Here is a 27,901-nt window from a genome sequence, read left to right as displayed (position 1 = left end):
CTCTCTTCGCGGTGCAAAATCGTCTGAAAGAGAAGCCGCCTCAGAAGTTGCCCGGCACAAGACTCCGGAGGCATTGGCTCAGTAACTTTTCACGTCATTTTCTGCTCTGGAGCCCCTTCTCGCGTCTCCGCGCCGCCTTTCGCACCGCAAATCACAGTGCTCATGGGGCAGGCGAAGAGCGGCTTGCGGCACTGAGCGGAACCGGACCCGAGCCCGTGATGTCCGGTACCAAATTGGAGGACTCCCCCCCTTGTCGCAACTGGTCATCTGCTTCGGAGCTGAATGAAACTCAAGAGCCCTTTTTGAACCCCACCGACTATGACGACGAGGAATTCCTGCGGTACCTGTGGAGGGAATACCTACACCCGAAAGAATATGAGTGGGTCCTGATTGCTGGGTACATCATCGTGTTCGTGGTGGCTCTTATTGGGAACGTCCTGGGTGAGTCTGGTCCCGGGCAGCCCTCCAGAGGGCTGTCATGTCCCCTCCGCCCCAGGCTGCAAAGGCTCTGAAGACCCCTCCCTCCCCCTGGGATGCAAACAAAGCAGTAGCTGCTCTCCGGGTGGGGTTTTCTATTTAAAAAAAAAAAAAAAAAAAAAAAAAAAAAAAAGTTTTCTGATTTTCGGAACCAGGACCAAGCCCTGGAATGGTAATTTCTTTTTCTTCAGGGAGAAGAGGGGAAGCGCGTTTCTTTTGCGATCATCTCGGTTATAGGTGGCGAGAGCGGGGTAAGGACAGGGTCTCCAGGTGGATTTTGTTGAGTATAGGGAAATTCGTCATCCTTTTGTGTAACGTACGTAGTAGGGGATTTCGGGGGCTTTCTGGAGAGGTAAAGCTGGCAGAGGGCAAAGCCGTGCTCCTAAGGAGCGAGCTCTCAGTGGCCATTGAAGTCACAAAGGATTTGTGAGCTAGGTAGAGTGCCCTTTGGCGAGGAGGTTAGGCTCTGTCTGGAGGTGGTAATGAAAAGGCAGGGAGCGGAGACAGAGGCGAAGCACCGAGGTGCACTCACGCACTGAAGCTAAATTAAACAGGAACCATGCCAGGAGCCGGCAAGAAGGAGGGGCATCTGAGAAAAGTACCAAAGAGATCTCAATCATTCATCCGCCTATCCATCCATTCATCATTCATCCACTCAACCACTCCCCCCCCACCCCGCATGCTTGTTGCCAGGCTTGGGGAAATTTCGTAATTTATTTATTTATTTATTTGGTCCAAAGACAAGACCAAGCTAAACGCTAGACTCCCTGTCTCTGAGTTCGTATGCAAACATAGATTTCCCCATGGGCTTCCCAGCTTGGCACAATTTGAGTGTTGGGGAGGGGGTACAGTGCGAATTGGGGCTGTGATGATGTAGTTTTATTAGGGCAGCTGGGGAATCCACTTAAAAGGAGCTTTGGAAGGGAGGGACGAGTTAACATGAATTGTGAATGGAAGGAGAGTGTACCTTGATGAATGGAGAGTGGGAGGCGTTTCAAATGCAGAGGGCAGTGTGGAGGCAATCTGTTAAAAATGACGGGAGGAGACAGGGTTGTGGGGGGGGGGGGCTAGGATAAGATGCTCTTGATTTTCAGTTACAAAAAGGGAAGATGAGTGAGGTGAGAGAGGCTGAGTGGCTTTGAAGTCCAAAGCAAAGAATCTGTAGCTGCAATGGTGGATGATAAGGAACTTACCGGTTTTCAGCACTAATCTGATTTTTACCTTCTCTCCCCAAATGTGTCAGTCTGGTAAGAAGCATTCAAAGTACTCTCTCACCAATTCAGCAGACAGAGTAGTTGGTAGTATGTGACTGAGAAGCATTCTGGAGAGTTGGTATAATATTATCTTTTTTAAGAGAGATACAAATCCTCTGAAAACTTTTTTTTTCCCTTTAAATAATACTGTATTATTTTCAGGCTACTTTTATTTTGTTGATGTTTTAAAGATAAACATAAAGGGAATCTTTGGGTGATGCAAACAAGGTGGAAGAAGGTGAAAATACACACACTTAGGGTGCTTTGTTATAAGGATAATTCTGTTAATAATAATGGTTTTCTTATTTCCCTTCCTGGAATCCATTCTTAGAGTTACAACTATTAAAATACATAGCCGCCAGCATAGAAACATATCACTGTGTTATGTCAACACTTAATGATAAGTAAGTAATCTAAATTGAACATTCATTGAGTACCTACCATGTGCCAGACTCCTTCACATATAACTTCATTTAAACCTCAAAATAACCCACATTTGACAGAAGAAGAAACAAGACTTAGAGAAATGAAATGGCTTATTAAAGAACATAATTCATTTCAACTGCATTTCTTCTGAGCTCAGATCCAGAATTCTCCATTGGTATTCCACTCTAGAGCTAGAAAGCATAGAGAGAATGAATTCTTTGCTCCTTGTTTTCTGCAAGCCTATTAAATGTACTTCCTGTTCTCTCTTGCATCTATGTCCACTGTTAATAAATTACCATGAAGGGTTAATGGCTCTGTCATTGTCTCCAACAAAATTCTATCCAGAGAGGAATGTTATTGCATTGTGGTAAAAATTTGACCTGTTTTGCAGGAATAGCTGCAAATCACAACTATTCCCCTTCCCTAATTTTTATTACAGGCTTAATCTCTGTGGTGAAATTTGTTTCCCTTTGCTGTTACTTTATTCTGGCCTTACACGGAATATTGATACCTAGTCTTTATATTCCAACTGCATAGTTTAGGGGTACGTGTTTGCAAGCCTGAGGAGTGTTTTAGTCTCAAGAAGGGAACACCTCTATGTATTTCATAATGCCAAGGAAAAGAGCACTGTCCACAGCCCCAAGTGCTGAAATGGCCAGTTCAATTCAGCTTAAAAAGAAAAATTTACTCAAAGCACTGGGCTCTCCAGATACTGACAGCTATTTTCTTAAGGACTAAATGACACAGAAATCCTCTCTGGTTGAACCGAAACCCATTCTTTACTGACATATTCCCTGAAAGTTGATGAAGTTTAAGTTTGACATTTAAACAAATGATCAGTGTCTCATTACTCATAAACAACTTCCTGCTCTTTGATATCACTGTCAAATTTGCAAAACGGATTAGATAGAGAATTGCTTTTTTGCCCCTTTGGTAAAAGTAATTTTATGCATAGAGTGATAGGACAAGGAATCACATTATTCATGCAAGATAAAGAGGCAACTATTAGGTATGAAGGTGAAAGACCACAGTGTAGGCAGCAGATACAATCCCTGACCCTTCAGATCTACTCACCATTTGCACTTTCATGTAATTGACTACTTGGAAAATTTCAACCTTGTTGAACTTTCAGATATAATGTGATCAGTTAGAAGTCATTTCCCCTACAATGTCCTTTTGTAAAATGATGTAACAGGATATGCCCTGAGCAGAATGACAAAGCCTTGATCATCTCCACCTCTTTTTCTTCTTTCCACAGTTCTTTTCTCTCATGTCCCTTCTCCCATCTGTATCATGTGTTTCTTCCCAGTGATGAAAAGCATTTTTCTGAAAAAAAAAAAAAATTCAACACAAGTCATTCAAAATTAGACAAAAGTTACCCTACATTAAATTTCATAAGTATATGCATTCTAATAAAAGACAAATGCATGTCTACTTATAGAATTTTAGGTCACAGGAAAGAAGATAGGACAGAGTTCTTTTTGGACACAGTGTTTTTCCAGTATCTTCAAAATTATGCCACATATAACCTGTTCCTAAGTATGTCTTGTACTATAGCCAAATAGATGCATTTGATTATTTGACCAGTACATTTTGAACAATATTATGTTTTTAAAATTAATATGTGTTGGGGGGAGGGCTCTTGGGGACACTCAGAGGAATGTATTTGATGTTATTCCTACTTATTTTTCCTTGAGTTGAAACTGGACGGAGTGGTGGGTTCTAGTCAATTCAAGCATTAAACAGCTGGAGGAAATGAGCAAGTCTCTACCTATCTTACTTCTGCATTCAAAGATATCATGCTTTCTTTTTAACCTGGAATGCTTCTATCTTTTCTGTTGTTGTCTCCATATGAAAAATGAGGAGAACATTCAACAGTCCAGCTGTGCTTCTTGCTTCTTGTATGACCATTTGCATGTTATTGAACTCTCTAAGTCTGTTTTTTTCTATTTGAAAATTAAGGTTGATAATATGGGCCTTATAGAAATCTTATGTGTAATATTACATATACAGAAGTACACAGATGTGTGTGTCTGTATTTTTCTTACACATAGTAGGCACCGAATGCTAATTTCTATCACTTCATTCCCACTATTGAAATCTCTCCCTGATATAGTTTGTAGCCATCTTCTGCCTCTACGATCACTCTGCAGCTCTGTAGCTCTTTATAACCTCTGTTCTGCCTTTTTCTTAATTGAGATGTTTCCCAAAAGCTATTAGTAAAGTGGAGTTGACACATGTTGCTCTCCTTTTCCATACCAGCTCCACCCACTCATCACCTAATATGTGTTTAGTGCCTTCATACTAACTACTTAACATTGCCTTCTCAGCTCTCAGTGAAAGTCATTGCTAAGTATCAGGATAATATTCTCTTTCAGCTTAAATTTGCTTGCACTGGGTCCTATCTACTCAGAGTTATGGGTCGCTGTTGGGCTGTTGTTTGGTCTGTCACTATTAATGTTTTAAATAGCATGTGTGCACACACACATACACAGGTAATATGTTGATTTAACTCAGTTGAAGTGCACTGTCTATTAAGGAATTTACCAGATAACATTTAAGCTAGATTGGGAGGATGAGATGGGAGGAATATCTGTAATGGGCTGCCTATTACAGAGTTAATCATATGTCCCAGATATGCAACTGACAAGAGTTACAAGTTTGTACTACTTCTAAGCCTAAGAAACATTTATTTCCTACTTCTTCTAATGACCAGTTCACATCTGTGGGTGTTTCTAAACCCACCCTTTCCTACACAGGAGACAGAAGAAGGTTAGAGATAATACATTACTCATTTCTGCCAAGACCTGATAGAAGTCATGAATGATGGGGGTAAAATGTAGTAGTAGCCATGGAGCTTTAAACTTTTGTATTTTTAGTTACATAAAGTAAAATATGCTTATCTGAATAAGAATTAAACTGATGCTACCACACTTTGACTAAAAGCATAACCACCTAGTTTTACTGGGTAAAATAAATCATGTTTTTGATTTATTTTATAAAAGAGTATTATTTTATAACAGAATCTCAGTGATAACTTTTTAAATGGTTACCTCATAGATAACAGCAACATGTGTCATTTACAGACAATAATGACATAATATATGCTACTGATATGGTAAATGTAATGGATTCTTCCTATATTTGGAAAAAAATGAGGAAAACAAAATAATGAAAATAATAACAATTTTCAAAAAAGGCCAAATCCAACACTCAAATGCGAATACAGTATTCCAATGTTTAAAATTTCTTATTGTTTTCATTAAGACATACATATATGTTTTATATTATGTACATATATATCATATATATACATACATTAATTTTCATCATTTTATATTCTAGAATATATTTGCAAATCCTTATGTACTGCAGCTATGTTAGCTGCATTCTCACTCAGCTCCCCATATTCAGGAATATCCACTGCTGAAAAAGACAGAAAAAATAATTTTCTGTCTTTCTTCTTATAGCATTATGACATAACCCAAAATTATAGGGATGCATATTCTATTAAGTACTGGCTCACTAATAGGAGTCAGGAGTCAGTCAGTGACCTTTGATAGGGGAACCTGAGGATTCATCTCTAGTTCCCCTTCTCACTGCAAAGGAAAATGAAGAATATTTATTGAGCACCAAATGCTAAGTCCTGAATGCTAAGCTCCACAATGCATATATGTATTTCATTGATGCCTCATAGCAAACTAAAAGGAGATTAATAGCTTTGTTTTACAAATGAGGAAAATGATGTTCAAAAGCTATTTTAACCTGTTCCAAAGTTTAGTCAGACATTCAGAAGCAGAACTAAGTTTCAAATATGGATTGATCAGGTCCCATGGCCCAGCTGTGTTCCATTACTTCATCCTGTCTCCCTTGTTTCTCATCTTGACTCAGACAGAAACACAGAAGAAAAAAAGAGTGGAAATGATGCTTAGATGTGCCCTCTAGACTATTTACAGAGTTGTTCTGGCAAGTTGCCATGCTCTATCTCTGATAGACTACAGTTCTTCAGCTATGAGGATGAGCTCATTTGATAAGCTAATCAAGGTCAGGCTAGGGTTACTTTACAAGAGAAAATTTCAAGGTAAAATAGTTGCTGCCAAAAATGCTTTTGCCTGTTTGGGATGGGGGTGGGGTGACTCATTGGGTAAATGTTAGATAATTGTGGCCAAGGATTATTTTGCTATTGAATGTGCTGTCTTTAGACACAACTTAAGACTGAGAACCTAAACATTTAGTATATCAAATAATCCAAAGATATTTCTTTCCTTTATTGGTTTTCAAACCTATTCATGTACTTTTTAAAAAAAATAATAAAAAAAATAACAAGTTTCTATTGATTTGATTGAATAAGTCAATCTTTATATCACATAATGATATGTTCCTGGAGCATAATGGTGTTATGTATGTCCAAAGAGCATTGCCCATCACACCGGACATGAAATGACCTTTAAATGCAGACATTGGAACACTTTGCGACACTAATGGATGAAATACATAACATATATAATGAGTCTTTTGAATTTCTGACTCTTTGGGCTGAATTTATTCATTTTACTTTTGTTCCCAATGAGAGATTATCTTTTAACCAAGCAAATAGATATAGGATATATTTTAAATATATATATATTCTGTTTCCAACAGAATAATTTTCTTATAAACAAAAAACAAATTTTCAGAGTAAGTATATACTTTATTCTTAAAAATATTTTGGGATTATCATTATTGAGTCTTTTCCAGTAATTTTGTTTCAATATTAAATAGATATGAAGAATGTTTAATCATTATGTAGTATTTTACTCTTCAGAAAACATTGTTACATATATATTGTCTCACTTATTCTTCACAATATTTTGAGATAGGTCTTATTTAATGAATCAAGGACTTGAAGTGATTTAAAATTACTTAAAAAGTTTAAGTAACTGGAGATATCAAAGGGTTATATGTCAGCTTGGGGAAAGCTTGCCAGTTTCTTGTATTCCAAGAGACCAGGTTAAGGGATACTAACCACCTTTGGCCTTTAGCTATGATGTCTTTGATACATGATTTTGTCAATGTTCTGAGTACAGACACACATTAACCAAATTCACGAATCTGGCAAAAAAGAAAAGAAGGAAAGAATTCTACTGTTTTGATTTAAAATAATGATTTTATTATTTAAAATTAATTAAATTAATGATTTAAAATGATTCACTTTTATGAATCTTAGAATACTTGAAGTCCATCCAATCATCATAGTCTCTTCTGATAGTCATATCTACATGAAGAGCTTCACTGGTTTGAATAACTAGGTTATGCCATAGTAGCAAGTAAACCCTAAATTTTCATTGGTTTTATGTCACAGAAGTTTATTTCTTGTCCATTTAACATTTAATGTAGTTTGGAGAGTCTGTTTCATACAATGACACAAGGTGAGGAGTCCCTCATGTTTTATGTACCACCTTAACATGTGGCCTCCGTTATAACCAAACTAGTTCTCAATGTTCCTGCATCAAATGATAGTCACGCCCTGTGTAGCTCTTTTCACACTGTGCCAGAATTGGCTTGGATGACCAATAACGTACAGCAGAAGTGACAGTATGTCACTTTAAGATAACATTATAAAAGGTTACAGCTTTTTTAAAAAATACGATTTTGTTTTTCTTTTTTTAAAGATTTTATTTATTTGACAGAGAGAGAGGGATCACAAGTAGGCAGAGGCAGGCAGATAGAGAGAGGGCAGAAGCAGGGAGCCCCATGCGGGGCTCGATCCCAGGACCCTGAAATCATGACTTGAGCTGAAGGCAGAGGCCTAACCCACTAAGCCCCCCAGGCACCCCAAGGTTACAGCTTCTGCCTTGAGTTCCCACTCTCTCTATCTTTCTCTTGGACATCTTGCTATGGAGAATGTAAGGTTCTTTGTGAGCAACCCACATGGTAAAGACTTGAAATATCCAGGCAACCACCATATAGGAAATGTGGCTTGCTAACAACCGCATGTATGATCATGGAAACAAATCCTTCATCCAGTCTGAGATAACATAGCATCATCTTCCCCTCAGCCCCTAGCTTGACTAAAACTTAATGACACACTCTGAGACAGAACTCTTACCAAATTTCTCATAGATACTTTAGAAGTTGTGAGATAATAAATGTATCTTGTTTAAAATTTTTAAGTTCAGGGATAAGTTGTTAGGCAGCCTATAAAGTATCAAGCAGCCTCAGGGTAGAAGAGTAAACTGGGAAAAAATACTGCCTCTAAACTACCTTTGCCAAATGTCAACACATGTCAGTCATGCCCATAATCATTTGGCCAAAGCCAGTCATATTTTATCAACCTAACTGCAAACAGGACTGGAAAGTATAAGGGAACACTGTCTTTGTTACAGAAAGTGTAAGAGAACACTGTCTTTGTTTATGCAATGGGTAAAAGTATTTTGTAACATGCATGGATTCAGAACAAGGGGAGTTAGTGGAATTAAGTACCTAATGGCATAAGCCTAAGAGAAGCTGATAAGATACATCTGCTTCACATTTTGGATCTTTGCCAATGTAATAACATAAATATTGGGAGACTTTGTGCCAGTTACTATGCTAAGAATCTAGGATACAAAGATCACAGAAACCAAGGAGCCTACACTTTGGTTGAAGAGGCAGACATATTAAGAGATAATCTCAGTATAATGTGACAAGTGCTATTGATAGATGGGTTACAGGATGCAGTGGAAGCATATAAGAAGGATACTTAGTTCCATTTGGGGGATTAGAGAAAGATTCAGGAGGAGATGACACCCATGCTGAGTATTATGCACAGATTCAAGTTACACAGGTGAAAAAAATTGGGTAAGGATGTTCTAAGCAGAGGAAACAACATGAGCAAAATCAAAGAGGCGTGAAATAGCATGGGCTATGAAGAGAATGCTAAGCAATTGGGTAATTCCAGTGTAAGTAAGTGCAGATGAGGAGAGTCCAGGGAAGAAGCTGGAGTAGTAGATGAGGATTGGGTTCCGAAAGGCCTTGTGTACCATACCAGAGATCTCGGCTAGCTTTGACACTGCAGTTTATAGTGGGGCCTTTGAAGATTAAAGGAGAGTGCCATCATTAGTTTGCATTTCTCATGTAATTGTAGGGATAGCATTGTAGGGATAATGTAAAGAATAAATCTAAAGGGATAAATGTCTGTGAAGGTTTTCACACCAGGATTTGTGTTCTGTTTGGGTCTCATTTAATCAAGCCTGCTTAAATGAAAACAAAATTTGATAATAAAAGATATAATCAATATTTTCTAGATAATTAACTCTAGAAGGCTAGAAATATCACTTTCGAGATCCATTATAAAACATTACAGCTTCTGCCTTGAGTGCCCACTCTCCCTCTTACTCTTGGACTACTTGCTATTATGTTGCATTAGGAAGAAAAGAAAAAAGCAGAAAGTGAGAAATGGAGAGGAAACAAGTGAAAGGAGGGAAGAGGAAAATGACTAAAATATAGAAAAACTGTTGCTATGTCTGCTTTGTAGACTATTTCAATGTGAGAAGTAATTTCTCATTTTTAAAGCTTTAAAAAAAAAAGATTTATTTATCTTATGAGGGGAAGGGACAGAGGGAGAAGGAGGATCTCAAGCAGACTCCACACTGAGAGTGGAGCCCAATGTGGGCCTTGATCTCACAACACTGAGATCATGACCTGAACAAAAACCAAGAGTTGAACACTCAACCAGCTGCACCACCCAGATACCCCAAGAAGTAATTTCTCCTTAAAGTAATTTTTCATATGTCTGTGTGTGTATACATGTGTATACATGCAGGATTAAGAATCCTGAAAGAGATATTTAAGACTATTACATGCCATGGCTCTATTAACATTTTCTAGTATTCTGTATAATTTTTCACTAAAACGATTTTTGTAATGACTTATTTTTAAGGTTTTGATGGGTCACTATGCTCCTAGTTATCCATTTTTTGGCTTTTAAGTAATTTTTTACGTCATACTGAAATTCAAAACATAAAAATTTGAGACCTGATGAAAATTTTTCATATTTCCAACTAAATCCCCAAATTTTTACTCCAAATTATTTGTAACTTTCTAAATATGTTCATTTGAAATTTTATCTTAAATGGGAATTTCATCATTCAAATAATTAAAATGATACTATATTGACCCCAGGTTGGCCCTTAGAGAATTATAGGGAACATTTCCCCACAAGTTGACATGGTAACACTACAGAATTTCTAAAACTGTGGTTAGTTTAAAACACTTTTTTTGCTATTTTTTCCTCACAATGAAGAGGTGATTAAAAATTGCAACATAGTTTTCTAGATTTTCAGAGAGTTTTATTGCTTCTCTGCCTTTTGGCTAAGATCAAGTATAAATTTTCAGAGAGTTTTTATTCCTACTCAGTGACTATAAAATGAATGTATAAAACACGTGGTTTACAACCATGTAGGACTTTGATTTTATCACTACATTGCTAGAAATGGGGTCAGAAAGCCATTGTCTATAATAATTTATTTTATCAATTTAGAATGAATTTGATGAGTCATCCACTTTGGTAGAAACCGTATGCCTTATGAATATCATTTTGAAGCCAATTTGTCTTTCTTAAAATATGCAGGTCGTGGTGGTCTTTCAGAGACAGAAGTAGAGAGGTATGGTTAAGTCCTTATCAAACAGTTTTGTCATTGGGTAAAACTGAGTCAATTTTTGGTTATAAAAGAATGGCTAAAAACTTAATCTCTCCAATGAAAATACTTACTATAAAATTTCCCCCATCTTAGAAAGCTCAAAAAGAAATACATTAACAAATTTCACCAGCTGGTACAGGAAAAAAAAAAAACAACTTCATAATTATTGGGACATTTATGTGCTCGGATTTGATTTATATTTTAGACACAGGAAAGCCTAGAAAGACCTTGTTCTTTGAAGTCATCAGAGATGGTGATGGTGACTCATAGATTCCTGAAAGTCAATAAGATTACCTAGTTTATAAATCTATGTGTTTTTCCCCCAGGCATGGTGAATTTTGCAACTGGTCAGATGGGAAACAGACACTGTCTCAGTGTCGAAAAGGGGAAAATAAAAATTTAAGAACTTAAAAACACATACAAATAAAAACACCTGTATACACACAGGTATTTGCATTATATGACTAATATGATTTTAATGCACCCTCATTTTTTTTTTGTTTTATTTTGGGTTTTTTTGTTGTTGTTGTTTTTGTTTTTCCATCCAGGATTAAGAATCTACCTTCCACATTTGAAAAATTCTAAAAACTCTATATAATTCCTTGACTTTGACAAACTCAAGAGATATTTTCAACTATCCCCTGAGTAAATGAACTAGACTTGAAGGATACCAAAGGAATATAGACACTAGAGATGAATAAGTCCCTGAATGAAAATCCACATTGTAAGAAGGAGTATCCTCTGGGTGACCCATCCTTGCAGCATCATTTCTTTTTCTTGAACTGACTCCATGTATTCTTGCTTTAGAGTTTTCACAATGTATAACCCCCTCTGACCCTCTCACAGCTGGCTTCTGCTCAGCTCACCTGTCACACTTTCAGAAAAGGCCTCTAAGAAGGCCTACGCTGGATCCCTCTGAATCCCTTTTCATGTATGAGGATGCCATCCTTTTTTATTTTTGTCATAGAATTTATTACTACATGAAATTATATTATTGGTTTGTCAGTTTCTCTGTTGTCTCCCTCAAGTCACGTGTAAGTTCTATGAGAGCGGTTTCTTTTTTTTCTTTTTTTTTCTTTTTTTCAGGTATATCCTCAATGTCTAGGACAGTGTTGGGCGTAAAACAATTTTTATCTACCAAATGAAATACTAGACTTCTACCAGGAGGAATTCCTTAGGAATAATATTTATTTATTAAACATTGCAGGCTTTAAATTCCTTTTACATAAAAATTAAAAATAAAACCTCAGTAATTTGAGTTTTCAAACATCTTAAGGAATATGCACATTAAAATAAATATGTAATTATGAGAGTAATGATTATGAGAGACCAATTGTAAAATTTCTCCCAGTACTGAGATGCTCTTGATATTACCATGAAACTATTCTGTTCTTCCCGTGAAAAGGAATGGAATTTATAAACTATGGCAGGTTTCTTCATCTTTTCTCATGGAAGTTGAACCATAATCCTTCCAAATAGCATGACATATTTCTTCAATAACTGAGAAGAACATGTAATATACAAAATCCTTACTTAAGCTGTGTTTGTTTCAAAGCAACTTTCAGTAGTCTTTTATGTTTTATAAAAGTCTAAGGAAACATTCAACCATTGGTATCTCCAATGAAATAAAAGAAATGAGACTGAATGTTATGGTGATTCTGCACTCCCTGCAATTTAAAGGACCAAAAGTATCCCCCCGCTCCCGAGCCCAGGATATTTCAGAAATGCCCACAAAGTCTCAGGTTTAGGAATTCTTTGTCATTCTTCCTCATCCCATGACTTATGTCAGTTTTGATACACTACACTATTCAGACAATTGAAAAAAAAATCTGCTTTCAGGTAGAGGGCAAGAGCAATGTTAGTAATAACTGGATACTTCTAGACATTTCATTTAATGAGGGGTAAGGGGACAATAAACCCTTTTGACTAACTTCAGTCTTCTAATTCCTGAAATATCCACCAAATTAAAAATTTTTAAAAATTGAAGTACAGTTGTGGGACACTAAGGTGTCTCTGTCTGTTAGGCATCCAACTCTTGATTTTGGCTCAGCTTATGATCTCAGGGTCATGAGATGGAGCCCCACATGGGGCTTAATGCTCAGTGGGCAGTCTGATTGAGATTCTCTCTCTCCCATTCCCTCTGCCCCTCACCCCATTCATACACATGTTTTCCCTCTCTCTCAAAAAAATAAATAAATCTTGAGGAAGAAAAAACTGATGTGAAGTCTTGTACAGGCATGGAAGGTATTGCTAGTTCTAGCAGATCCTTGACCTACTGACCAATTTTATTAATCTTTCTTATATTATGAATCATGTGAATTACAGACATGTTAGGTTTTTTTGAATTGTTATATTGCTCTAATTACCTAAGTCTTCTACAGAAATGTTTGCCATCCATTGTCTTAGTTAATCCTACAACAACCTGTGTGATAGGGCTATTATTTGCTCCTTTTTCCCAGGTAGTGAAATTTAGTATTAGAGAGCTGCTATCATGTTAGTTGTTTGAATAACTTTACATATTGTCACCTGGCTTCCCCATTTCTGAACAGTAGGTAAATACACATCTCTGTTCTCCATTTCCATTCTTCCATGGATAGCATAGCTATGCTAGTACGCATAGCAAATTGAAAAATATGATATGCATAATATAAGGAAAATACAAATTCTCATGCACATTTTTTTGTAAATTCAACTGAAGTTCCAATGTCTAATCACCACTGCCTTGGTGATCTGTAAGTCATCATCAGTACCCAGCCACGGAAACTAGAGGGGAAGAAGAGCAGTAGCTAGTCAAGCCTAACACAGATTTTCTCTCCTGGTAAAGAGGAGTTCATTAAGCCTCTCTCAGTTCTGAGTCACCATCAACAACAATGGCAATATCTCCAGATTGTTAGTTTGAGGTCTTTATGATCTAAATGGAGGTAAAAGCAACAGAGAGAATCAGCAGTCTCAGTCCAAATGTAGCAACAAAAGGCACATACACCAAAAAATAAAGCAGCCTGCACCAATACACTGGTTTTCTAGGGCTTATCTAATTTGAAGCTATTTCCTTTTCTTATTTCATTCAGCAAATATTTATTGAACACCCACAACACGTAACCTATTCTATTACATTCTGTGGAGGAAATAGAGAAGTGAATGAGGCATGGTCCTTACCTACAAGGAATTTCTAATCTTGTAAGAAAGACTAACATGTAAACAATAAACTATAGTATGAGGGTTACTGAAATGGCATATGTTAAATGTTAGAAACATAAAAGTTGGATCTGATTTGGGGTAGGAGGTACTTCTTCACTGTGGAGGTACCATTTGAGGTGTTTGTGATATAAGAGCATGAGACTTTTGAAAAGTTCCAAAGGTTGGAAAGAAATGACACCTACATTGATGAAGTAATAAGAGTAAATTTATGATTGCTTGTACATATATAAATAGCTCTGCTGAAACATCATCCAAGGAATTCCATTAAAACACAGGGTTTCATGAACTTTTCTGGGTGGTTTCAAAAAAATAGGGACTTTAAATCATCTCCCTTTATGCTTTACTTTATTTCCACGGTCTTCTTTATTTAATGGGTATCTGCTCCAGTCTTACCAGTAGTATTATATCATGGTGGACTGGATTTTAAAAGTTTGACATCTCTGGAGTTATTTGGAAATGAGTTTTAATATATCTCAGCTTCCCAAAGAAAAATTAATCTAGGACAATGGTAAGAGTGGGTTGAAATTATGAGAAGCCAGATACTGGGAATATAGTTTTAAGTCTATTGAGACTCTTCAAGAAAGTGATTATGAGAGTAAAACCAAAGCAATAGAATTGAATACGGAAAAAAGGGAAAGAAGTATGAAAGACATTCTGGAGGGAGAAACTAGCAACTCATCAGATATAGGGATTGATAGGAATGGAAAAGAATCTTCTGAATAACAGAAGTTTTTTGTTAAAGTACAGTGATTATCTTATTTGTCTTTTTCTTAATGTAGAACATAGAGAAAGAACATCAAGTGTCATTAGTAGAGAAGTCATGATGAATTTGGCCAAGGCAGGTTTAAGTTTCAATTGCTAGAGGAGTATACATGTAGATCTGTCCAGTAGGAAGGAGGGCTTGCTCCTCCACATGCCATTCATAATTAGTTTGCTACTCAGAGTGATGTTTTTCTTTGTGGCTATGCAAGCAATGTATACAGTTCCTGTGAAAATTACTTAGTGTCTTCTGGAATAATTGAAAGCATACACAGGATATACATTTCTTGATGGGTATATCAAGTGGCAAAACATTTTTTGCAATGCCTATTGAAATCACTGGAAAAAATATATAAAATATATATTGACAATAGAATCAACAGCATATGCAATATATATATAATATACATATATATAATATATATTGACAATAAAATCAACAGCATATGCAATTGCTGAGAAATTGCATATGGGTGTGAGAGAAAGAGAGGAGTCAAAATTTTCATATCAGGATTGGTGGTGATGCTGTTTATTGAGACATGAGACCCTGCGGAAAGGAGCAGATTGGAAGCAGAGAGGGAGAATAAAAAATTTGGTGCCATACTTTTTAAACTTGAGAAAGTAAAGCTAAGGGTATAATGAGCATTTGAATGTGAAGTCAGGAGGTTAAGTAAAAAGTCAAGCCAGGGCATGATGGAGGGTACTTGATATAATGAGCCCTGGATGTTATATGCAACTGATGAATCACTAAATTCTATCCCTGAAACTAATAATACATGATATGTTAGCTAAATTGAATTTAAATAATTTTTAAATTAAATAAATAAATAAATAGGATTATAGTACATTGAATATGACAATCCTTGCCATAGGAAAAACTGAAGGTAAATCTTCTATTATTCGAGACCTCCTATTTTTGGAAGCCAACTTTCAAAGTCAGGTGGTTGTACATTTGACACAAATTCAACTGTGTTAATAAAAACATATCAGAAGAGAGAAGATTAAAAGACCTGATTTGAAATGGGATTAGGCAGAAAAACAAGAAAATGTAGGATGATGGCCAATAGGAGGAGTTAGAGGAGAAAAAGGAAGGGCTAAAATGTACCAGTGCTCCCAGTTCTTTCAGTGATAACATTGAAGTTGTAGGGGTTGAAAAAATTTCCCTTATTCCTAAGTTCTTCAACTGGTCTAATAATTAAATTCACAGAAAGCAGATTAACAAGAGGAAAAAAAATTCATAGGTATGAGAGCCCCAAAGATATGTGACCCAAGGCCAAGTTGGTCAATTGAGGTTTGTATGTGATCTTGAACTAAGGAATGTGATAGGAGCCCAGAGCTTCAAAGGGGAAAGGGCGACTCACAGGACAATAAGAAGACCAGTTGTTTGGTAATTAGATGCTTGTGCTGCATATAGATAGGACTTTCAAATAAAAATTCATCTCTGGTGATAGATCTCTTTTTGAACCAGGCCCCTTAAAAGAATCCAAATTCTTTTAAGTAGTTAAGGAAGAGATAAAAATTTTTTTCTTGGTGCATCTAGGTAGCTCAGTTGGTTAAGTGACTGCCTTTAGGATTGAGACCTGCATCAGGCTCCCTGCTCTGTGGGGAGCCTGCTTCTCCGTCTCCCTCTGCCTGCTATTCCCCCTGCTTGTGTTCTCTCTCTTTGTCAAATAAGTAAATAAAATCTTCTTTAAAAAAGTTTTTTTTTTTTTCCTTGAGTCTTCTGCATGTTGATTGTCTCCAGCTCAAAATAAGCCTCATGCTAAGTGGTATATTTTGGGGTCACGTGTTCTGCTCTCTCTCAAAGTAGTATTTAGTTATGTAACATTTTAAGCAGAGATATCCATGTACAGATTGGCTCAATTTATTATTATAGTAGTCAGTACACAATTTTTATCTATACAAATCTATACAAATATTGCTAAATATAATCAATGTAGTTAATTATGTCATGGAAAGGACTGGAGGGTTGTTATGAGAATGAAAGGTGTTTTACCACACAAAGTTATGTGAAGAACTGTCTCTGATTTAGATCTAGTGGTGCTGATTTATTAAATAATAAATATCAGGAATTGCTGGTCACAAAAGAGATAGTAGGATTATGTGAAATTCTAAAAACGTCAAAAAGTTTTTGGCAATAATATTGAAGATATGGAAATATTGGGTAGATGTGGATTAAGACAAGGAATAAAAACTCTCCTCCAAGGACTTGTCTACACTATGATTTTAGAAATGTAATTTTTCACTGAGATATCCTTAATCCTCTGTATGGAGACAAGAGGAAACAGAAGACTCTAGCAAATTCTGTGTAATCCACTGCAGACAGATGATTACCTACCTTTTTCTTCAATATATTCAAGTTTACAAATATCCTACCTCCGAAGAGTAGGTGTTACAAGAATATTGTAAAAAATTTATAAAGCTTGAGACATATTTAGCTATAGTAGGTTAAGGAAGAGACATTTTTATTTTGGACTACGTTAACTCATATTTGGATTATGTAAATCTAATTTTTTCATATATATATTGCATACATACAGAAGAACTTATGTATACTAACATGTACTTTAAGGTGTTATTAGAGTAATTAGTTACAGATAATTTGATTTTCCTTTATATTCACCTCAAGCAACTCAAATGTAAAACTTCTATTTTCATTTCTAGAAAAATATTTAGGTTGGGTTTTTTTTGTTTTTTTTTTTTTTTTTTTTTTTTTTTTTTTACTATCTTGGCCTTTATTAAGAATGGCATTTAAAAACAAATAAAGAACAACAACAACAACAAAAACCAAAAAGGAAATAAAGCCATTATCTTCAACTTCCCTGCAACTGGATTCCAAATTGTCATTTTGTGCTTACTTAGAGTATTGATAAATAAAATAAGTATAGATAAAACAGTTTAAATTCATTCTTTATAAAATTCAGATGTCTTCCTCTTTTGCAGGTAATGTCTAAGTATTATATATTAATCTATATATCCTGAATATAACTCAAGAATAGGATATATGTTGTAGTTTTTGTGCCCATTTTTCTATTCAACATTATAATTGATTAAAGTTCTATTTTTAGCATTGTGTGAGTATAAGAAAACATGATCTGTGATCATGTTTAAGAAGTGAAAAAAATTCACTGAAAGTTTCTGGATAATAATTGTAAGTTCATAGGGACTGATGCCTTTGGAAGGTCATGGGATACCATTTTCTCAAGAGAAAACATCAGTACCCTGCAGCCTAGATACTGATATTCTCCAAAGATCTAGTCTGGGTGGTATGCTACTGTTGAGTGGTTATAATTAAAGAGGAATAATGAGAAAACCGTCATTCATTCATTCATGAAGTAATTATTGAACATGTTTTTATTTTATTTTATTTATTTTATTCTCCTTGATACTAGAATGAAATAAGATAAAAGACATATCATTATTTTCTTCAAAGAGTTAATGATCTCATGGAAAGGACAGAAATGCAATATATTACACAACAACACTATGGGAGGGAAACAAAACACAAAAGATGGGGCAACAGGAAGAAAATGACAGGAGGGACAAAAGATGAAGCAAGAAGTGCTGCAGAGACACAGCACAAACAAGGTAAACTTTAAAAACTTCCAGCTTTTCATTTCCTCAAAAACGTCTTTGTCCCTGAGACTTTTTTTCTCCCTTCCACTCCAAATGGTACATGTTGGGATTTAATCACCTCTCTGGCAAACCACAGTTTATGAAGGAATTCCCACTGCTCCTATCCTATCTTCCTGTTTACCTGTGAGACTTGATTGAAATATTATTATCTTCAAATTTCTCATCAAATGTAATAGTTCAGTTGTTTCATTATTACCTTTTTTAAAAATCGTTTTTAAAGAGAAGTCATTCAGAGCTAGCATTTCTGGTTTTATCAATGTAAGACTACAATACTACAAACTTAATTCCTTTAATGGATATATTAATACCATTTGCTTTCTGACCTCTGGATGTCCTTTCCTCCTCTGTTGCTGTTTTACTGCTGGTTCTCAGCTTGTTATCACCTTAGCAATGGAATAGAAATGAATAAATCTCAAATTCATTGTCTGCCCCTGTAATGCTGGGTAAAGTTTTACTTTGTTCATAACATTTTATAATAGTGTCCTAAATAAGGTTTTTGTTCATTTTTCTAAATTCCCTTTATTTTTCATGGTCATGGAGAGTTGAGATAAAAGGACCATAACTTCTATATTTGTATTAGTAACTTAACATTATGAAAGGGAAGTAAAATCTCACATATATTAAAATGAGAGTCTCTATAACTAGCTTAAATGCTTGTTTTTCCTTATTTGCAGTAAGTTTAGGAATCATATGATAATATTGGAGACCTTGGTCATTTGCAAGTTCATTTAATTAAAGTTCTAATAGGACAAAATATTTTATGTTGATGTTTTAAGTCATTATGTGACTTTTCATTGTAAGAAAATAATGCTTTATTTTTGAACAATGTAATAAGGAAGTAGAATTTATTTTAAACATTATACTTTTATATTATAACCCATTCTGTTTAAAAAATAACAAGTATGTTATATGGAGACCTGACTCACATAGTGGAATTTTGAAAATAGTTCAGTATATAATTAATTCATTTTCATGTTTCAAATTAGAAAATATATTTAAGATGCTAACTCTAATTATGTGTTATTCTTACTTCACTATCAATACAATGAATCTTAAAATATTAATATTAGAACCTAATTTTATAATAAGCATGATGAACAAAGTCATAGAAATAAACTTGAGATTTACTTTGGGAGATTCTATTCTGTTCAATGCCCTAATATTCAGTTTCTGCAAGTTTGATATTTAATTATATGCCTTTGTCACTGAGTAGGCTGGAAATATGACTATTGGGACACCAAAACAATGAGATATTAATGACAGTTCTTTATCATTGAATCTGAGGCTTTTTTTTTTTAACAAAAGAGATGTTGGCCTCTTGAATTTCTATAAAACTAAAAATTGTATTGTTTTTAATGAAAATATAATCATTTGGGAAGACAAGATTAGATTAAAAACACGGAGTGATTAATATAAATATTTAAAAATTTAATAATGTAGACAGAGACACATTGTTTCTACCAGTTTTGTTTTCAAGTAAAATTATCACCAGAAGCACTCTGAAAATGATGATTTTGGAAGACACTAACTTTCAGAATAAAGGACAGGAAGAGAAAAGAATGAATGAAGAAGATACCAAGTAATAGTACAGAACACAAAGGGTAAATGAATAAAAAACAAAAAAATCAATAGGAGGTTGACATTTTTTTTTTTTTTTTTTTTAAGATAGAAGCATCACAGTATAAAACACCTCAGGGAGGGAAACATTACGTGCATGTGCGAGCGCACGCACACACACACACACACACACACAATAGTAAAATGAAAGGGAAAATGTACCAAAATGATTTGAAGACTAGCTTAGAACTTTTAAATGTATTTAGGTAAAGGTATCTTGAGAAAAATATTGTATCATGTTTTTCTAGGTACCCAGTGAAGATGAAACCAGAGGATGTAGCTTAAATTAAAATCAGAGAGATTGGGAGTAGTGGAGACAGGCATAGAAAGAGTATAGAAGTTAAAAAGGAAAGCAATCCTATGTATCTCAACAATGCCTAAAATGCCAACAATTTTAAAGATCACTAGAGCATAGAGATCTGATAGATGCCTGCTTTTTGTCTTTCCAATAACCACATTTGTCCTTTTTGGCATAGCATTTTTACCCTTTCCTTCAGAAACTGTCATTTCATGTAAATGTGGTGAAAGAGAGAAGAAACTGTCAAAGTACTAACCCAGGAGCGTCTGGGTGGCTCAGTGGGTTAAGCCTCTGCATTTGGCTCAGGTCATAGTCTCAGGGTCCTGGGATCAAGCCCCACACCAGGGTCTCTGCTCAGTGGGGAGCCTGCTTCCCCCTTTCCTTCCGCCTGCCTCTCTGCCTATTTGTGATCTCTCCCTCTCTCTCAAATAAATTTTAAAAAATCTTAAAAAAAAAAAGTATTATCCCACCCTAAAAATCAGAGATAGAAAGGACTAATCACTTCCCATCTCCCACTATAGTGCTTGGCAAAGAGATGATAATTTGATCTAAATGGAAATAATCAGAGTTTGTCTGTTGGATGTTACATGTGATTTATAGGAGATAAATGAACTTTTGTTTTTTTTTTTACCTAAGATTTTGCTACTTAGTATGATTAGACCTAGAGATGTTAGATCTTTCGTTTTGCCTCATAGAAGAAAATCATTTATAGTAGGAAAGTTAGGCCCACTTCCAGACATAGAGACCAAGAAATGAAGGGAACCCTAACTGATGTTCGAATTCCTAGGTCTAGTGAGACTAGTTCTTCCCAGGTGCGTGATCTTTATTTTATTTATATTCATTAGATTTGGATAATTAGTACTGTAAAGTACTGATTAAAGCAAAAACCAAGGGGTACTTGGGTGGTTCAGCCAGTTGGGCGTCTGCCTTCATCTTGGGTGGTGATCCCAGGGTCCTGGGATTGAGCCCTACATCTGGCTCCCTGCTCAGGGGGCAGTCTCCCCACCACCACCTCTCTCCCTCAGCTCATGCTCTCTAGCAAGTCAATAGACAAAATATCTAAAAATAAATAAATAAAATAAAACAGGAACCAACCTGCATTATTCAGGTAGTGAGAAGATAAAAAATAAAGGATAAAATGAAGAAGTTAAATAAGAAGCTGTGATAACCTTTATTCACTGACATAGTTATACTCCTCAGAGATTGTCCTCTAAGTTTCTGTGGAAAGACGAAGATGATACATGTACTTGCAGCCTGGGTGGTGCTCCAAGGATCCCTGACTGAATGTGTCAAGGAGTATGTTGTTTCCACAGGAAACTCAAATCTACCTTTAAGCCAACCATATTATAACACTAACAATTAACCTGATCCTTCCTATATACCTACCTATATCCTAACATTAACAATCCTGCCTTTAAGCATAACCCCAAAACTAACTCTGATTTTTGCCTATAGCCATAACCCCATCCTAACTATAACCCAAAATCCACCTGTAAAACTAAACCCAAACTTACCTCAAAACCTAAACCTAACAATTCTCTCTCTGTACCCAAGCATAAAACTTGTCCCACATATCATTCACCCAAACCCTAAAAATAACCCCTAATCCTACACCTAATTGTAACCTTAATATTAACCCCAAACCTAACACAAGCTCTAACCCTAACCACAATCCTAACCTCAAGCTTACCGTTAATTCTGATTACAACCCCAACTCCAACCTTACTTATTGGCTCAAGGAACTGTAAAATCCAGGACTGTATTTTACAGACAACTGGATTCAGAGGTCCTGATACTACCATTGGGATCTGGTCTGTCTCCAACTCCAGATTCTTCTCACTTCTCTTTTGGTTTCATTTTTAAGTTCCCAATGACAAGATGGCTGCTAACAACTCCAGACCTATAATGTACTAAGTTCAACTACTGTGGGAAAAATGTCTTCCTCTTCTTTTGGTTGCTCAAGCCTGAATTCCAAGTTTGGTTTAGATTGAATCCAGTTGACTTTGCTTGGGTCAGAGTACCATCCTTAACTAATGAGGACTGAATTGAAATGATGCTCTGATTGGCCAGCTCTAAATCACATGTCCACTCCCAGAGAGAGGAACAGAGAGGAGCAAGGCCACTGGATGCACTTATATAAAGAGTGAGAAGCTTGAGGGGTTCCCCCAAAAGAAAATCAGGTCATAGGAGAACGGGAAATGGATGCTGGATGACAGAAAGCATAAATATCCACTTCAAATTATGAAAAAAAATTTCCCTTCACTATCATCCAGCCTAACTTTCTAATTTGGGGAATGAGGATATTGTGTGTTTTATCATTTTTTAATGCAACATGTCACAAAGTTAGGGATGGGCCAGCATCCCGAAAGTATAAAGACTACTAACTAAAGATGTTTAGAAAAGGAGGCACTGAATACTTTTAGGAACGTGAACAGTGACCTTCTTTCTTGGGCAGTGTAGATACTTGCCATGAAAAACGGAGTCATAACTGTTTTCTTTCTAACTCTTTGATATTAGTTAGTTTCTTTAAGTCTGTAAAGTTATCTCCTCCTAATATATCTACCTCAGGTACACATATCCAAATTAGTGTATTAGATTTATTTTTCTAGTAATATAGACATTTTAAAAAAGCCAATAGGAAGAATGTTACAAAATACAGTTAAGCATTTAAGGATAATGGTGTTAAATGTCTCTTATGTGCACTTTAAAATAATTACATTTGTTTTATTTTGAAAAAAATTACCAAAAACATATAATTTGGGTATAATTTAAAGCTAGGGGAAAAACATTCACTATAATTGATGATGTGAGAAAAATATTATATTAAAATTCCAGGTTTCTTCCATTTGTATGAATGAAATGAAAAATTCATAAGGGAAGGATTTAATCAGTCAGTCAAAAATCTAAAACCATCAAAACATTATTTACTGCATACTCTCAATGTGCTCAGGACTTGAATGAGTACATTTAAAAAATCTACGTCCTGTGTCATGAATGTGAATGAGCACAGCATAGTGGTTAAGGTTGGTCTTTGGTGCCTGACAACCCTGGGCTCTACCACTTACTGCTCCATCTGTCTGATTCTTCCATCTGGAAGATCCACTTTGATTGCAGCAATCAAGATGAAAATGCACATAATTTAAGACACTTTTATAAAGAATTTTAACTTAATCTGGGTGTTTTTAAAAACAGCTTTTAGAGATTTATTTATTTGAGAGAGAAAGGGTGAGAGAGAAGTACAGGTGTGGATGGAGGGAGCAGCAGGAGAGGAAGAGAATCCAAGCAGACTCCCTGCTGAGCACAGACCCCCCACCCCCACCCCCACCCCTACCCACCCCCGACCCTGGGCCCATCTCACAACCCTCAGATCATGACCTGAGCCAAAACCTGAGTTAACCAACTGAGCCACCCACCCTAGCAGCACTCCTAGGTGGTTTTTACTATATAGTTTCTCTATACTTAAAAATGTCCTTTCCACCACGCCCCCAATTTTACTACATATACTTTCATCCTTATTTATTTTCTTATTTTTTTTTTATTTTAGTGATTTTGAAGTGGGTCTCACAAGCTTGATTCTACAATGGTTGTTTTTAAGTCTATTAATTGTTTCCTTAGTAAAAACATTAACTGCTTTTTTTCCCCTCTTCCCTGATTTTAGTTTTCATGAGTCCATATACTTCTTTACAATTTCCTTGATCCTGTTCTCAATATTAAAATCTACAGAGTAATTTCTTATTTTTGCCATTCATGGCAACACATTATGTAAATTTTGACTTTCTTTTTTTTTTAAGATTTTATTTATTTGACAGACAGAGATCACAAGTAGGCAGAGAGGCAGGTGGTAGGCAGGGGCTTGGTGGGAAGCAGTCTCCCCGCTGAGCAGAGAGCCTGATGCAGGGCTAGATCCTAGGACTCTGAGATCATGACCTGAGTGGAAGGCAGAAGCTTAACCCACTGAGCCACCCACCCCAATTTTGACTTTTCTTATTTGCAATATATTGACTCTTCATGTCTGCTCACTATATTTTATATAATATTAATATATATTCCATATTTCTTATTTTGTACAGTAGTTTTCAGTTTCCTTTGAATTTTGTATACATTTTTTCAAATTATTTGTTATTCTATGACATAATTGGTTTCAATATTCAGTTATAGTTATTCATACTTTGTTTTTTCAGTGTTGATGTCTTGATTTTTATACATGTATCAGTTTTGTGAATCCAAATTCTTCTTTCCCTGCAGAGTATAATTTCACTAACTTTGCAAATGAACATAGATTGACTGGACATAAAATTGTTCAGCAATAAAATTTTAAAGTCTAACTATGTATACATTATTTTCAAAAGTCTTTGCACATTAGTGTTGTGAAGAAATAATTTTGGTAAAAGCTAATCATTTTGCTTTTTGAGATGTAATGTGTTTTCTTCCCTCCCTGGTAATTGCTTATACCTGATATTGTATGAATATATTTCATCTGCTTTGAATTTTATATTTAGAAAACATTTGTATTATTTCATATATTCTATATGCTTATTCCTGAATTTTCTTCGATAATACATATAATTCTTAAACTGTGTGTCTGTTCTATTTGTTATCTGCTCTTACTAGTATTTCTTTTTCTTCTGAGTTTTGGGATGTTTCTTTGCACAGTGTTGGTTCTAGCTTCCAGAACCTCTAGCTTTTAAATTCTTCCATTGAATTTCATGTCCCATTGTACTGTTTTATTTTTAATTCATCTACTTTTTGTTCAGCCCCACTTCATTCATGGGTCCTTATTCTTCTTACAAAGAGGCCACTATACTCTTCCATTTTTGGAAAAACTCAAGCAAAATATTTCTCAAGATTTTCATCTGCTTTTTAGAATAATTTTTAACTATACCTTGTTTTGAGTCTTCAGTTCAAATTCTTTTTTTCTTTACTCATATATTTTTCATCTCCCTACCATTATCATTCATTTTCAAATTTAAGGAGTAATACCCAGGTCCCCTAGTGGTAAGCTCCAGAGGAGTGCCACCTCCCCTTCCTGCCCACTTGAGTGCTGGAGGAATAGGTAAGACAGATTTGGGGGCCTAGTATTGAAGTCTGTTCTCCACAATCTATGACATAGCATAACTCAACTAGAATTAGCTATGGTTTTTAATTTTTGACATAAAGTTGAGCCTAAAAGATAAAAGATAATAAATCACCAAGCAAACATTGATTCTACCTAACTCTTCTTTGCTCTATACCTATTTGCTTTTTTTTTTTTTTTTTTTTTTTTTTTTGTAAATAAGATTTTTTTCTTTTTTTTTTTTTTTTTTTTTGCTTGGATAAATAAGACTCTTACCTGTCTTCTGCTTGCTTCCATGTTGTGTGCTTACATGGGTATAGAAAGAGGTGAGTTGATGAGAATATCAATTAAGATAGATGTGTGGTGGAATACCTGTGTGGTTCAGTCAGTTTAGCATCTGTCTTTGGCTCAGGTCATGATTCCAGGGTCCTGGGATAAAGCCCATGTTGGGCTCTCTGATGAGCCGAGAGCCTGCTTCTCCCTCTCCCTCTGCCTGCCATTCTGTCTACTTGTGCTCTTTCTCTATCTCTCTGTCAAATAAATAAACAAAACCTTTTAAAAAAAGAGAAAGAATGATAGATGTGTGGTAAGTTTTCCCAAATTTTAGAGGATGACCACTTCTTTTTCTTCTTGGTTCTTGAAGCTCCTTGTATCTTGGAATTAGGTACAGGCAGAACAGATGTATCAGACTTCTCTGTCTTCCTTGGTGCCATTTGTCCTATTCTGCTTTAGGGAGAGAAGGACAAGCCCAAGAATTTTCATCCAAATGCATCAGTGATGCAATTAGTAAAATTCCATTCAGACTTTTGCTGTTCATTTTACTTTGTTTCTGTTTAAGTCATGCTAATTATTCTGGAAATCCTGAAGAGAAAACTTAGAGAAACTGCATTAAAATACACTTATGTTCATTTCCAAAACACATGTGTGTGAAATTCTGAAAGTAAATTTCAATGATACAATTTTAATTTACAATGGAAAAGATGACTTTTTGTGAATTTATGAATATATTATTAAATAATAGATATAATGCATAAATTATCCTTTTTCTTTTTTAACTACACCGATTTATTAGTAGCAAAAAAAAAAGCCATGCAAAACTAATTTTTCAAGAGAATAAATGAACCCATATATGACACATACAATGCTTAGGAAGAATTTACATAAACTTAAGAGCTACATTCCACCTTATACCTAACTAGAGGTTAATTGAATAGTTTACACTTCAGGAAAATTTGGGGTAGACCTAGTTTTTTTCTGGACTATTTAGATCCACATACCACATGCAAATTTTATAACAAGTATTAGAAAATTAAGTCGAAAACATCTACTAACATCTACTTCTATTTGTTCAAATTTATGATATAATTACTGTTTTTATTGGTTTCAAATGTTTCTTGACCATAGATCTAAATAATAAATGTATTCAAGAAGCAATTTTAAGAATCAGTATTAGAAAAGAACTTGAGATAAAGCAATATTAAAAAATTTTAAAAATGTCCCCACACTCACATTAGGTTATATGAAAGTCCATAGGCTCTCAAATATAGGAAGAAGAATAGAGGAAACTTTTCAAACAAATTATAACTAAATTTTAAAGAAAAGTTTTGATAATCAGGATAATTTTTTTCATTTCTATCTTTGCTTTTCAGACAAGAAATGATACCGACTAGATATAAGATCTGTTCTTTTCCTTTCTACCACTTATTCTTGTTCATTCCCTTTTGCCCATTCACTTAATACCACTGGAAATATGTATTAAATACTCATAAGCAAGATATCTCCTTTTTGTGGAGGCGATAGACCTCATTAAAGGAACAGTCAAACTGAATCCTAGACTTGATGATCCTTGTCTTATAAATACCTAAATTCAGGAGCTGATCTATTTTCATAGAATGACTTTTTTCTGGATATGGCCCTGTCAAAAGCATAGCAGGGACAAGTAGTATGGGGGGAGGGGGCAACACTTTTACACACACAGGCACACACACACGTACATACACACATACACCACTTCAGCCTTAGCAGTTCTCATTTTATCTATGTACTATTTGGTTCAACATCAAAATTGTTTAAAATATATTTGAATTGCTTTAAAAAATGAAAACAATTGGTTTAGAAGGAACCATTACTTTTTATCATTCAGAGTTCTGCAGATTTTATTGAAATGTAAAAATCAGAATTGAGAACAACAGCATAATTAAATCCCAGTCTAAAATTGCCTCTATAAAGAGATAAACTGTGTGCTCTAAGCTTTATAAAAAGAATATTTATATATGACAATATAAAAAAAAATTTTTCTTAAGGATGGATTTTTTCATTTGTTCTATATATAAAAACTTATTTGACAAATAACCTGCAAACCATGAGCTTGAGAAATATTTTGTTTTTCTTGATTTTTTACTATCTCTCTTATTAAACAGTGACATTTAGTGTCATTCAATATTGTAATCATTGTTTAGGGTTTTTTTGTTTTGTTTTTGTTTATTCCCTAGTGGGCCTATCATGTGCCCAGTTGTGTTAAAAG

General features: G+C 35.2%; 1 protein-coding gene across 1 annotated transcript in view; it reads left to right on the top strand.

Moving 5' to 3' along the window:
• The first annotated feature begins 218 nt into the window (after positions 1 to 218).
• Positions 219 to 27,901, top strand: part of LOC111152380 (hypocretin receptor 2) — a 108,164-nt gene continuing 80,481 nt past the window's right edge. Inside the window, exon 1 of the mRNA XM_022510908.1 lies at positions 219 to 441. Coding sequence (XP_022366616.1) covers positions 219 to 441 — 223 coding nt within the window. The remainder of the gene's footprint in view (positions 442 to 27,901) is intronic.

The sequence above is a fragment of the Enhydra lutris genome, unplaced genomic scaffold, assembly GCF_002288905.1.
Source record: "Enhydra lutris kenyoni isolate GAN:26980312 unplaced genomic scaffold, ASM228890v2 scaffoldscaffold28, whole genome shotgun sequence".
Taxonomy (NCBI): Eukaryota; Metazoa; Chordata; class Mammalia; order Carnivora; family Mustelidae; genus Enhydra; species Enhydra lutris.
Note: the sequence above shows the minus strand (reverse complement) of the source record. Positions and strands in the feature narration are given on the sequence as shown.